Source organism: Phyllostomus discolor, chromosome 1, assembly GCF_004126475.2.
Source record: "Phyllostomus discolor isolate MPI-MPIP mPhyDis1 chromosome 1, mPhyDis1.pri.v3, whole genome shotgun sequence".
Classification (NCBI taxonomy): domain Eukaryota; kingdom Metazoa; phylum Chordata; class Mammalia; order Chiroptera; family Phyllostomidae; genus Phyllostomus; species Phyllostomus discolor.
In genome coordinates this window covers 196195785-196210198 of record NC_040903.2, presented here as the reverse complement: position 1 = coordinate 196210198, position 14414 = coordinate 196195785, and the positions used below count along the sequence as shown (strand labels likewise).

The 14414-nt window shown below is 37.9% G+C and overlaps 1 protein-coding gene across 5 annotated transcripts in view; it reads right to left on the bottom strand.

Moving 5' to 3' along the window:
* The window catches only part of BBOF1 (basal body orientation factor 1), a 49361-nt gene that overhangs the window by 14531 nt on the left and 20416 nt on the right, over positions 1-14414 (bottom strand). For all 5 annotated transcript variants that reach the window (XM_036012005.1, XM_028506425.2, XM_036011998.1 and 2 more), the window contains exons 3-7: positions 10605-10670; positions 9029-9172; positions 3251-3331; positions 747-817; positions 159-303 (exon numbers count right to left, since the gene is read on the bottom strand). In XM_036012005.1, the coding sequence (XP_035867898.1) occupies positions 159-303; positions 747-817; positions 3251-3331; positions 9029-9172; positions 10605-10670 (507 nt within the window). The remainder of the gene's footprint in view (positions 1-158; positions 304-746; positions 818-3250; positions 3332-9028; positions 9173-10604; positions 10671-14414) is intronic.

Genomic DNA, 14414 nt, shown 5'->3' with positions numbered 1-14414 from the left:
TCAGTATTAATCTTTTCAGACAAGAAAGGAACATCATTCAGACAGAAGAAAAATGCTCCTTTGTCCTTATGTATCTTTATTATACTCAATGCTTAGTGTTTTTACCAACCCAATCCTTTAAAAAAAATAGGAAACAAAATCTAGATGAGAATAGAAACCTTTTGTTGTAAAAGGGAAGTCTGAGACTCTAGCAACTTGTTGGCACGTTTTTGTAAAGCATCAGTTTCCTTCAGGTGGTTTTCAAGAGCTTTCTGGAGATAAACATTCTCTTTAAAAACAGCTTTTCCAGCGTTGCTCAACTGCCTGAAACAGAGACATACAAGATCTCAAAGAGGAGACCTAAGTTTTACATGTTACCAAACTAGAGTGACCATTGCTTTATCCCCCACCATTAACGATAAGGACAGCCCTGCCAGGCTGCTGTTATTAACCTCGTTTTTAGCAAAAGAAATTTAGTTTAAAAAAAGTTAAGGAATCTTCCCACAGCCAATCGGTATATGTGTTGAGAGCCAGTGTAACTTCAAGGCCCATGTTCTTACTCTCGCACAGTGCTGCTATGGAAAGGGTGGAGGGAAAAGGGGTGGAGACACAAAGTCTCATTCTAGGAACAGTGAAGGAAAATAAGCCAGAAGGTTTGGAGAAAGCAAATCAGAGAGAAGTGGGAAGACAAATGACAAGAACAAAACAGACCCACAAAGAGGTGAGAGAGGCTGTGAGAAAGAAAGACAGAGGCAGCAGTCCCTTACACAACAGCTTCATGATGGGCTCTGTCTGCCAGCATTATAATCTTTTTTTCAGCTTCCTGTTCCAGTCGGCACTAAAAAAGAAGATAGGCTGTTTTAACACAGAGTTATATTTCTAACGACAAACTTTACACATCAAAAAGTTAACTATTTTATAATGTCACCTAGAACACTCCTGTCCACATGACCTGACGTGAAGCACTCCAACTACTGATGGAGGAGCCAGCAAAGAGGAGAGTGTGAACACAGGAACCTCACCATACCTCCCAGTTTCCCCAAGAAAGAAAGAGTGTGACAGATAAACAGGGAGACGAAGTCCACATTAGTATGGCAAAGCAGAGCTGGGAGGAATTTCTGCTAAATACAATGAGGAGAAACATTATTTGTGAGAGTGATGACAGTCATTATTTATTCATTCAGCAAATTCCTATGGAGCAACAGTAGTGTGCCAGGTTTTTTAAACACTGGAGATTCTGTGGTGAACAAAAGAACTAGAGTCCCTATTCTCATGGAGACTGTGTTCTAGGATGGGCTCCAAAGAATGATAATAATCAAAATGCACTTCATGTGCACCAGAGTGACCTCTCCAATCCCACCTCCACTATATAATGAGATACACGCAGCTTTCATTCCACCAGAGAAACACTGAGCTGAGGGGATAGGTCCTAAAGCATTGGTAAAATGACAATTTCACTTGAGGATTTCAAGAAACTCTAAATGGGGGAAGAGGAGGGAAGACTAGACATTGAGATCACTAAAATATTGGATTGGCCAAAAAGTCCTTTTAGTTTTCTCTGTAAAATAAAAGACACATTTTTCATTTTCACCAATAACTTTATTGATTTGGATATTTTGACTATGTTGGCTCTCTCCTGCGTGGTATAATATTGATTGTTCTCAATTAATGTCTTGATTTGATCGCTTTCAAGTGCAACTGATCTTTGCGACCATGGAGCATTGTCCAGCAAGAAATCTACAGCACAAAAAACTTCACAAACCACTTTTTGACACATTCAATCAGTCACAGCATCTTCTCCATATATTGTACAAATCTTAAATCTGTTTTGCGTTTCAGTTGCATTTTTACCTTTCTTGAAACAATAAAGCATAATATGCTGAAAATGTTGCATATTTTCCTCCATTTTCAATATTAAAATGGCTACACAAAAATTCACCAGTTTTTATAAGTTTTTTTAAAAATGCACACTGATGACATGTTAGGGTCTGCCTTGCCTGGTCTCAGGAAGCTGAAACCCCCTGCAACTTAGGCTGAGTGAGAGACCTCTGAACCAGGAGACACTAAGGAGACAAAACTAATTTCCCTGGCATGAACGCTGCCTGTTCTGTGCCAGCCCCCAATGCTTGATCAGTAGCCAATGACAGGTAAGATTTCCCACGGGGCGAATCGCCTAAGACAGGCATGATCATGTGGAGGCCTCAGGGAAGGACTTGGGGGGCTGTGGATATGAAGGGGTGATCAACATCAACCCCTGCCCCCTCAGCTTTGTCAAAGCCTGAATCCTTGTTCTCAGTTGTGAGAAATCTAAGTCTCCTGGCTGCCTTTGTCTCCTCTGCCTGACTCAGGCCTGAAGAAATAACAGGGGCAGTGCAATCCCGACTAGAGTTGGTGGACTGGGGTAATCAGGCCTGGGACATAGAATATACAAGATCCTGTGAGATCTGCTTGCTGGAGGATGCTATTGAATTAGAATATGAAGGCACGGGCAGGAACTGAAACTAGCCTTTTAGGTCCTGTAGTCTTTTTAAGTGATAAAACCCCAAACTCTGCCCAGAATCCCAGCAGGAGTTGTGTCAGTCCCTTTGAAAACTACCTATCCCTTTTGATCTTCCCTGCCAGACTGTAATCCACAAACTGTGCCTGTATTCTTAATAAAAGCCTACTCAGGCGGGGGTTCAGGGCACTCTCCACTAGAGAGAGTGGCCGTTTCGTCCCTATTTCCCCACAAGACTTAGTTGTCCCTGTGTATGTTTTTCTCGTGTTTCGATGAGCATCCACAGCAAGGATGGATACTGCTGGCCAGTATCCTCCACAGTGACAGCTTTCACATTACAATCTAACAAAATTGGTTCAAATGAAGTTAAAGACAATTAAGCACTACTAGAGCCATTGCATGGAAAAAAACAAATGAACTTTTTGGCCAACCCAATAGGTTTTTTTCCCCATTTTTTATTCTACTGATTTGATAACAATCTTCTAATAAGGTACCAAATGGAATGTTGATATGTCTCAGAATGTATGCAAATACTTATGTTGTTCTAGTAAACGAAAGAGTCCTTTTTTTAAATCCTCACCTGAGGACACGCCTACTGATTGCAGAGAGAGAGTAAGGGAGAGAGAGAAACATCGATACTGAACCCACAACCTAGGCATGTGCACTGACTGGGAATAGAACCCGCGATCCTTTGGTTTGTAAGAAGAAACCAACCGACTGAGCCACACTCACCAGGGCAAACAAAAGAGTTATTAATTAACCTTAATTTCATACCTTTTCTTTAAAAAACTTGGTTTCCAATCTTCTAAGAGTCTCCTGATATCTCCGTTCTGTGCTTCTTAAATTCTCCTTCAGCTAAAATTAAAATTAAAAATAGAAAAAACTGATCAATATGAAATGGATTCGATTGGGGCATATTTCTAGAACACTCTCAATAAAGAAACATTTTCTGTTATACTTACCTCTTAATCCTGAACACACAGAAAAACTCCATGTTTTTTCCTGTGAGTACTATATTTCTCCCAATCTTCTATAGATTTACAGGATCAATATTGAGTTCTTAAAAAGCTTTTCATGAGTAACAGTTCTCAGAAGACTCAGACAAAGTGTTCTCATAATCACATTTTCTAAAGATCTTCACTTTAAACATGTGGACTCACAGAATCATATGTTAGCTCTGGAAGGGACCTGAGGAGTCAGAGTCTACAATCTCTCAATACAGAAATCCCTTCTATGAGAAGAACATCTAGAGACAGAACATCACTAATTCCAATCTCATTAATTCACTAAGCTGCCCTTTAACAGTTCTGATTTTTAGAAAAGTTCTTCTTAGTATTAATTAAAAAAAAAGATCTTATAAGAGATTCCCACAGATGAATCCCTTCCTTCTGTTCTCTAAAACTACATATAATAAAAAGGACGTAAAATTCTTCTAGGCAAAAATAGTAGAGCTAAAAAAGCTATGATCCTGTAGTCTGTATTTACCAGCAAGAACCTGTCACCTTGAAATATGCACAGCCAACCTAATATTCACGCCCTAAAGAAGGCAATGAGAAGGGCTTTCCAACAGAGGACCACAGTTCAAGTCACTTAACTTCTCAAAGTCTCAGATCTCCAGGAAGGAAAAGAAGATAATAGTGGTAGCTATCTCCTAGGGGTGTGGCAAGGATTAAATAACAAATATACATGTACTTAGAATAGTAACTATTTAACATAATGATTAATATTGTTCCCACTTGTATTTAACCATTTTCCTTACTATGTATGATCTCTGTTTTATATGATCTCTCTTAGATGTTCTTCTTTCTCCCTTTATTTTTATAGAATTTTTTTAAAAACCGCCTCAGTACTATTCAGTCATAATAAAAAATGAAATACTGCCATTTGCAACAACACGGTTATCTTGAGAATACCATGCTAAGTGAAACAAGTCAGATAGAAAAGGTCAAGAACCATATGATTTCACTTATGTGCAGGATATAAAACTGAAAGCAACCACCAAATAAGACAGACAAAAACTCATAGACACAGACAACATTATGGTGATGACCAGAAGAAAAGGGGGGTGGAAGGAGGTAGAACAGGGTAAAGGGGGTCAAATATATGATGATGAAAGGAGACTTGACTTTGGCTGGTGAACACACAATGCAATACCGATAATGTTTTATAACCTTATAAAACCTATATAACTTTATTAACCAATGCCATCCCAATAAATTTAATAAAATTTTAAAAGGGGGAGAGAGGGTCAGCCTCTTACATTGTCAAAGACTTTCAAAATTAACATCAAGCTCTGACTGGTGTGGCTCAGTGGGTTGGCTGTCATCCTGACAACCAAAAGGTCTCAGGTTAGATTCCTGGTAAGGGCAAATGCCTGGGTGACAGGCCAGGTCCCCAGCTGGGGGCGTCTGAGGGGCAACCTCTTGATGTTTCCCTCATACATTGGTGTTTCTTTCTCTCTCTCTCAAATCAATAAATATATTCTTGGGTGAGTGTTTTAAAAAAACTCATTAAAGATATAAAAAATAGTATGTTACTTAGATCTTCATCACAGTTTATAACAGTGAAAAATTAGAAAAAAGTCAAAATGTCCCACAAAGGACCAATTAATAAATCATGATAGCCCTGGCTGGTGTGGCTCAGGGGACTGAGTGCCAGTCTGCAACCTGAAAGGTCACAGGTTCAATCCCCAGTCAGAGCACATGCCTGGGTTGTGGGCCAGGTCCCCAGCTAAGGATATATGAGAGGAAACTGATATATCTCGCACATGTTTCTCTCCGTCTCTTTCTCCTTCCCTTCCCCTCTGTCTAAAAATAAATAAGTAAAGTCTTTCAAAAAATCATGATACATCTGCTCAATGGAATTTCATGTATCCAGTCAAAAGATTTTGTAGGAAAATATGTAATGGCATTGAAAAATAGTCACAATATATAAAGTGAAAAAATCAGTTAACAACGTGTACATCATGACCTCATTTTTGTAAAAATATTTAAAATGTTTCTACATAGCAGAGAAAGAAAAAGGAAACGCAATACACCGAAATATTAGCAATGGTTCTCCCAAGGTATGTGTGGCGGGGAGAGGGTGATTTTCTTTTTTTACCAGCCAAATTTGCTGAAATGAGTATCATCACTATATCAAAAAAGAAAGACAAAATAATTTATTAAAAAAATAATAACTGCAACCAACCAGCGTATGCTTCTTTTGCTAATCAGGTAGGTAGAAATTATATTTTTCTTTAAAATCAATGCTTTGGCTACCTTTTGATAATCTAAATGTAATTAGCCTCTTTTAAATTTATATAATGAATTCTGTTGCACAGTATAGTTAATTTTCTTCATTTACCTAATAATTCTAAGTTCACGGGCCTCCACACCTGCCTTAATTCCTCCGTATTCCACAGAATCACCTTATTTTCCCCCATAAGCCCTTGAATGTTAAGTCTTCTTAAACCAAGCAGCCTCTTTGAAGGGGTGTGAAATCTATTTGTCCCCTAGGTGGCAACACTGTTCTTTCCCACGAGAATATGAACTAGTTCCTAATTCACTGTGATTCAGAACCTCTGCCTCCTCCACCTAGGATGGCTATTTCGAGAGCTCCTGAAAAGTTAAGTTTTATTGGCCATAACAAAAGTATTTACTTATAAGGAAGTCAGCAAGCACTACAAATCAGGGTGTCTTTTTTCAGAGAGCTACACACCATTGTTAATGTGATTCTAACTATGTCCTATGCACTGTTTTAAACACTTTACATATATGAACTCACTTTATCCTTACAACACCTCTATGAGACTCTTATTATCCCCATTTTACAGATGAGAAAACTAAGGTATAGAGTGGTTAAGTTACTCACCCAAAGTCACAAAGCTGACTTCATGTCTGTGACGTTTGTTGCATTATGATCAATGCAATAAAGCTATATTCTAAACTGAGGGAATGGCAAGTTAAGGGAAAGAGCATTACAAGGTCGGAGAAAAAGTACTCAGTTTTCTTCATCCAACCCACACCTACCCAGAGAGTCTTCTAAACTTTTCTAAAATTATCATTCGTCAGTCTAAACCAGTGATTTTTCAAGCTGTGTGCTGCAAGCTTTTTTTTTTCGCTTTTTTTATATATATTTTATTGATTATGCTATTACAGTTGTCCCATTTCCCCCCTTCTCTCCCCTCCACCCTGTACCCCCCTCCCACCCACATTTCCCCCTTTAGTTCATGTCCATGTGTCATACTTATGAGTTCTTTAGCTTCTACATTTCCCGTACTATTCTTGCCCTCCCCCTATCTATTTTCAACGTACATTCTATGCTACTTATTCTCTATACCTTTTCCCCCTCTCTCCTCCTCCCACCCCCCTGCTGCTAACCCTCCATGTGCCCTCCATTTCTGTGGTTCTGTTCCTGTTCTAATTGTTTACTTAGTTGCTTTGGTTTTGCTTTAGGTGTGGTTGTTAATATTTGTGAGTTTGCTGTCCTTTTACTATACACGTCTTTTCTTTATCTTCTTTTCTTAGATAAGTCCCTTTAGCATTTCATAAAATAAGGGCTTGGTGATGATGAACTCCTTTAACTTGACCTTATCTGAGAAGCACTTTATCTGCCCTTCCATTCTAAATGAGAGCTTTGCTGGATAGAGCAATCTGGGATGTAGGTCCTTGTCTTTCATGACTTGGAATATTTCTTTCCAGCCCCTTCTTGCCTGTAAGGTCTCTTTGGAGAAATCAGCTGACAGTCTGATGGGAACTCCTTTGTAGGTGACTGTCCCCTTACCTCTTGCTGCTTCTAGGATTCTCTCCTTCGTTTTTACCTTGGCTAATGTAATTATGATGTGCCTTGGTGTGTTTCTTCTTGGGTCCAACTTCTTTGGGGCTCTCTGAGCTTCTTGGATTTCTTGGAAGACTGTTCCCTTTGCCAGATTGGGGAAGTTCTCCTTTATTATTTGTTCAAATATGTGCTCAATCTGTTGCTTTTCCCCTTCTGATTCTGGTACCCCTATAATTCGGATATTGGAACGTTTAAAGGTGTCTTGGATGCTCTTAATCTTTTCCTCAATTTTTGAATTCTTATTTCATCATGCTTTCCTACTTGGTTGATTCTGTCTTCCTTCTGGTCCACTGTATTGTTTTGAGACTCATAATCCTTCCTTTCACTATTGGCTCTCCTCCGCGTGTCTTCCTGCATCTGTTTTATGGTAATCTGCATTCTTTCATCTAAATTTCGTCCAAAATCAACCAGTTCCGTGAGCTTTCTGATCACCAGTGTTTTGAACTGTGCATCTGATAGATTGGCTAATTCTTGGTCGCTCAAAAGGATGAGTCCCGGGGGACTGATCTGCTCTGTTGAAAACATTTTTTTTCCCCCCCTGCCTCTCCTTTTTTTTTTCCCCGGTCTGGTTGCTCCTGTTACGGTGGGGGGCGGAGCCTTAGGTGTTCACCGGGGCTGGGCACCCCGGTCGCTAGATTGTGACGTTATATGTGGGGGCGGGAGCAAACAATGGCGGTAGTTCCGTTCCCCTGGACTCAGACCCTTGTCTGGGCTTCCGGGCCGCGAGTTCTGCCCTGGTCCACAATCGCTGCCCCTCTGGGTCTGCCAGCCGCAGCTTGCGTACTCAGGGATCACCGCTGCCTTCTTGCGCGCCCGATGGCTTTTGCGCCGATTTCGCACCAAACCTTCCCCCGACCTCCGCGCGCCGCCGACCGGAGCCAGCCCCGCGCCCGCCCGGCTCGTCTTCTCCTACCAGTCCGGATGAATGCGTCTACTTCAACTTCTTGGCTGCCCGACTTCCATTCAGATAAATCCTCTGCCGGATCTGGGTGTTATTCTGATAGTAAATTATTGTTGTAAATTATTGTTTTTCTAATCTTGGTTGTAGGAGGAAGTACGGTGCGTCCACCTATTCCTCCATCTTGCCGGAAGTCCCAAGAATTCTTAAAACATTCAATACCTGACTAGTTGGGAGCACTGACCTCTTTTCACTTTAGAGTGTCAAATTAAAAAATGACAACAGCCAATACAACAACAGTTGTCCAGTGTGAATGAATCAAAATTATACCTATTTTTTTGTCAGATCAGCAAAAAAAAAATTTGTGTGTGTGCTGCAGAATTTTACTAATTGGTTTATGTGTGCCATCAGATGAAAAAGGTTGAAAATCAATGGTGAAAACATTTTCCTTTAGGACTTTGCCACTTTGCCCCTAATGTTTTCGAAGAACCATGGTTTGTTTCTTATTGAAGTCACTCAAAAGGTTTGGCTGTGGGTAAATATGGGAGGGTGTGCTGGCTAAGATTTGGTGAACCTACAAAGAAATCAATGCTTAGAAAAAGAAAAGTCTAATAACCATCAAGGCCTTTTGCACCCAGCCCTAAACCTGTATGTTCTATGCTTTTACTGTCAGAAACAAAATGTCAAAGGGGTCCAGTTCCCATCTCACAGGAGCAAAGGTCAGCGAGGGCTTTTGCAGACACAGTAGTCAGTTCTGACTTCCCTTTGTGAAAGAGGAGAGGAGAGGAGAGGAAAGGAGGGGAGGGGAGGGGAGGGGAGGGGTTAGATAAACTTACGTCATCTAATTCTTTTTCCACTTGGATTTTTCTCTTTTGGAATTGTTTTATTGTTTTTAGCTCTATCTGAATCATGCCAATTTCTTTGGCTTTCTGATGGAACTGTCCCTCCAGCTCATTTATTTGCGCAGTATATTTTTGTTCCTGTATGCAAAAAAACAAACAAACAAAAAAAAAACACAGGTAAATGAATTAGGAAAAAACCAAAAGTCCCACAGAGACATGTTCCATTCAAAGCCTTAAGCCATTTGTCTATGTTCTTTGAAGAAATGTTCCCTTTTCATTTTTGCATAAAGTTTTAATTTTTGTTAAAAGATACTAAGTGCCTTTGAATAAGCAAACAATTCTAGGATGAGTTGATCTTGTATAGATCAACTGTATAAATATCTGTAAAAATCCAGATATTTATTTATTACAAGCGGCTTTATACAACTAAAGCAAATTTTAATCTGTAAGAAAGATAAACAATGTCCCTGACCCTAAATTAAAATTGGTAAACTAAGAGACAAAGGAAGGGCTATTGTTTCTAATAAAGAAAGAAAGAAGGTGAAGGTGGGAGAAGGAGGAAAGAAGTGGGAGGAGGAAGGAGAAGGAGAAGAGAAAACAAAAAAAAAGGAGAGGGAAAAGAAGAAGAAAAGGGTCAATAACAGAAAAAAAAGAACAAGAAATATCAAGTTATACAATTGACACTTAAACATGAAAAAAATGCTCAACCTAGCTCAAAACAGGAGAAATGCAAATTGAAATGCACTAAAACAGCACTTCTCACCTATCATGTTGACAAAAATCCATTTTGACAATATACTCTGGTATATCTGAACACAGGGACAGAAGTTAGATTTCTCAGAATATACCATGTTTAATAGATTTAACTTTGGAACCACATACATATTTGACATAATTATAAATATGTATATAATTATATAATTTTAATGCATAATTGACCTTTTCAAAAGCAACTCCTAAAACTCAAAAGCAGCATGTGTTATTGATTTGGTGGCATAACATTGCAGAAAGGGATTATTTCAAATGGTTTTCAAACCTTGTAATTTGATAGTAGATTCCTATCGGTATATAACCTGATGAGAAAAGTACCCCACAAAATCTTAAACTGTTTCCACTGACCTATGTTGGTGGTAGTATTGATATTAGTATTCTGTGACTGTTGTGAAGTTTAAAGCAACTATACAATTATACTGTATCATTAGAATCAGGGTTTGCGGTGCGGGAGAAAGGAGACACAAATAAAGTTAAGTAAAAACCCCATATTCCTGCAACTGAATTGAAAATATTAGTAAGGGCTCATAATGTATTTTAATCTCTAAAAATATATAAATTTCCTAAGTTGGTCCACTGAAAAGCCCTAGATAGGATGTCAAACGCAGGATCAGTAAGCACCACTAATATCAGATAGTTTTCTAAAATAACATATGTTTACATTATATTTGAGCTTCTGCACAACATGTGTGTAAGCCGCTCAAAGGACCTATTCATTTATTCTTATTGGTCTTCAATGTGAGTTTGCCAGAAACCTGACCACCTAGTAAGTGAAGTATTAGTGTACATAGATACTTACCATTTTTTCCTTTTCCTCTTGGGCTTTTTCCTTTGTTTCATTCAATTGCAGTTTCAGTTTTTCAATCTGTAGGAAATGAAAACGCAGTTAATAAGGTAAACAAATTTCTGCATCCTGCCTTTATTAAGTAGCCTTGTTTTCACATGATATTAAAACCAGTAGTGTTAGAGAGGTTGAGTACGGTGTGAAGAAGAAAAGAGGGGACATACTTCATACTCCTAACCTACTATTGTTAGTTTCCAAAACCTGTCATTGGTTATCATCGGAATTACCCAAGCAACTTTTTAAAAAATTGTGGTAAAGAATAGAACATTAAGTTGACCATCTTAGCCATTTTTAAATGTATGGTTCAGTAAAGTATATTCACATTGTTGTACAGCAGGCCTCTACAACTTTTTCATCTTGCAAAACTGAAATTCTATACTCATGCAACACTAATTCCTTCTCCCCCCTCCCCCACAGCCCTTGGCAACAACCTTTCTACTTTCTATTTTTGGATTTTGACTACTTTAGATACTTGATATGAGTGGGATCCTACACTATTTGTGTTTCACGACTGGTTTATTTCACCTAGCATATTGGCCTTGAGGTTTATCCATGTTGTATGTAGCATGTGACAGGATTTCCTTCTTTTTTAAGGATGCATAATAATATTCCACTATATGTTATGTATATAACACTTTTCTTTATTTATCCCATCAATGGACATTTGGGTTGCTTCTACCTCTTGGCTATGTGAATACTGTTTCAACAAACATAGGTTACGCAATTACCTCTCCAAGATCCTCCTTTAAATTCTTTTTTAAAAATATATATTTATTGATTTCAGCCCTGGCTGGTGTGGCTCAGTGGATTGAACATCAAAAAAATTAGACTGCGAAGCAAAGGGTGGTAGGTTCCATTCCCAGTCAGGGCACTTGCCTGGGTTGCAGGCCGGGTCCCCAGTGAGGGGTGTGTGAGGGGCAACCACACATCAATGTTTCTCTCCCTCTCTCCCTTCCCCTCTGTCTAAAAATGAATGAATAAAATCTTACAAATCATATATATATATATATATATATATATATATATATTTACTGATTCCAGAGAGAGAAGGGAGAGAGAGAGAAACATCGATGAATTGCTTCCTATACAGTTACCAAAACTGAAACTTAGGCACGTGCCCTGACCAGGAATTAAACCTGTGACCTTTCAGTTTATGGACCACTCTCCAACCAACAGAGCCTCACTGGCCAGGATCCTGCTTGAAATTCTTTGGAAATATACCCCAACAATGGGATTGCTACATCATCTGGTTATTCTATTTTTAATTTTTTTGAGAAACCTCCATACTGATTCCATAGCAACTGCACCAATTTACATTTGCACCAACAGTGAACAAGGGGTCCAGTTTTCCTGCATCCTCTCCAGCACTTGTTCTCTTTTTCTGATAGTAGCCATGGGTAGGAAGTGATCTCGTTGTTTGGATATGCATTGCTCTTATCTGGGTAACTTTTTAAAATTTCATTTTTCAATTACAGTTCACATTCAATATTATCTTGTATTAGTTTCAGATGTACAGCACAGTGGTTAGACAAACATATATTTTACGAAGTGGTCCCCTAGATATTTCAAGTAGACACCTGGCACTGTACATAATTATTACAACAGTAATAACTATATTCTCTATGCTGTACGGCTTAATCACCCAGTCCCCAACCTCCCCACCTCCCTGGCAACTATCAGTCTTTTCTCTGTATCTATGAGTCTGTTTCTATTTTCATTGTTCATTTTGCTCTTTAGATTCCACATGTAAGGGAAATCATATGGTATTTGTTTTTTTCTGTCTGACTTATTTCACTTAGCATAATATATCTGGGTAATTTTTTAGAAGAAAAGTTTCAAGAAGAGTTACAAAGATCTCCCATACACTCTTCACCCAATTTTGCCATTGTTGCTTTCCTTCTCTATGTATTTTATATATAGATAGATGTATCTAAATATATAATTATATAGGTATACATATACAGATGATACATTTTTTTACATTGTTTTTCCTGGACCATGTGAGAATAAGTTAAAGACATCATGATCCTTTACCCCTATGTAATTATATATTTCCTAAGAAAAATGCCATGCTTTTTTAAGAAGCGTAGTACAATTATCAAAATTGGAAAATTTAACACTGATATAATGTGTAGTCCATTATTGAAACTTCATCACAACTTGTCTCATTAATGTCATTTACTGCAAATTTTGTTTCCACTCCAGGACATAACCCTTTATTATGCATTATATTTACTTGCCACGTATTTTAGTCTCCTTTAATCCGGTAAAGTTTCTTAGTCTGTCTTTTATGAATTGACATTTTTGAATAATGCTGGCCAGGGTTAGGGTTATCCGATATTTCTTCATTAGTAGATTTAAGTTATGCATTTTTGGAAGGCATACATCACCAAGGTGACGGTGTATCCTTTCCAGCGCATCACATCATGAGATGACTGACGATAATTTTAATCAATTGGTCAGGATTGTGTATGCCAGGTTTCTCTGCTTATTATTTTTCTTTTATTATTTTTCTTTTGTAGTTATTAAGTAATCTGTGGAAAGATATTTTGAGACTATGCAAATATCCTTCTGCTCATCAAACTGTCATCCACTAGTTTTAGCTTCCATTGATGATTCTTGACTGAATCGATTAGTACTGTGATGCCAAACGATGACTGTTCTAACCCCATCATCATTCTTTGGAAATTTAATAATTTGCTGCATTCTACTGTAAGGAAGAACTTTCCCTTCTCCCTCACCTATTAATGAATGTATTTATTTATTAGCAGTATGCACTCATGGACTTACTCTATTCGATGGCTTTTTATCTATTACTGTCATTATTCATTTTGATTGTCCCAGGTTTGCCCAGTAGGAGCCCCTTCCAGATAGTCTCTGTGTCCTTTAATATTTTTTACTTACTCCCTGGTGCAGTGAGACATTCCAAGTCCCTGTGTCCTTTAATATTTTTTACTTACTCCCTGGTGCAGTAAGACATTCCAAGTTCATCTTTTACACTCCCTGACTCTGTCCTGGAATGAATAATTTCTCCATGGATGCTGATTTTAGTAGGGAACCTAAGTAGCTTTTAAATTAAAAACTCCTTGACGTGGTTATACAATTGAAGGATACAGAAGTGAAATATTGTTGTATTTAAATAATATCTTAGACTAGTTTAAGGAAAACCTAAAAATTCTAAAAAATAAATTGAGACAGTCCTAAGACATGTAGGAGCGGTATGAGATATGAGATTTATTCTGTGATTGATTAAACAAAGCATTAAATATAAAAAAACCCTCTCAAAGAAAAGTATCCTAATTTTGTTCAAGATATAATAATTTTAAACCATTTTACTTATAATATTTCTATAATTAACATGAAATAAGACTTTAACACTTTAAATACAACTTAAGAAAATAAGCAGTTCTACAATGTAGAAGAATGAATAACAAAACTATAGGAGAGCTGGTTAACCAGGAAATAGTGAGTCTATGTTACTTCTTGTTGCAACCAGATGTGGACCTGTGAGATATAGAGGCAGATGAAAATCAAGAAATACAAGTGATACTGATAACTGCAGACCAATATCAATTAGCTAGTACAGGCCACAAAGCTTCTATGTAATGAATTATGAAAATTAGTTGTATGGCTGGCCTAACAACTTACTTTAGAATAATACTTTATAGAAGATAATTTTGATAATGCTTGCTATTCAAAAAGTAATTTTAAAAACAGAGGTTTCCCAGGAAAAAAAAAAGTAAAAAAATAACACTGATGCACAAA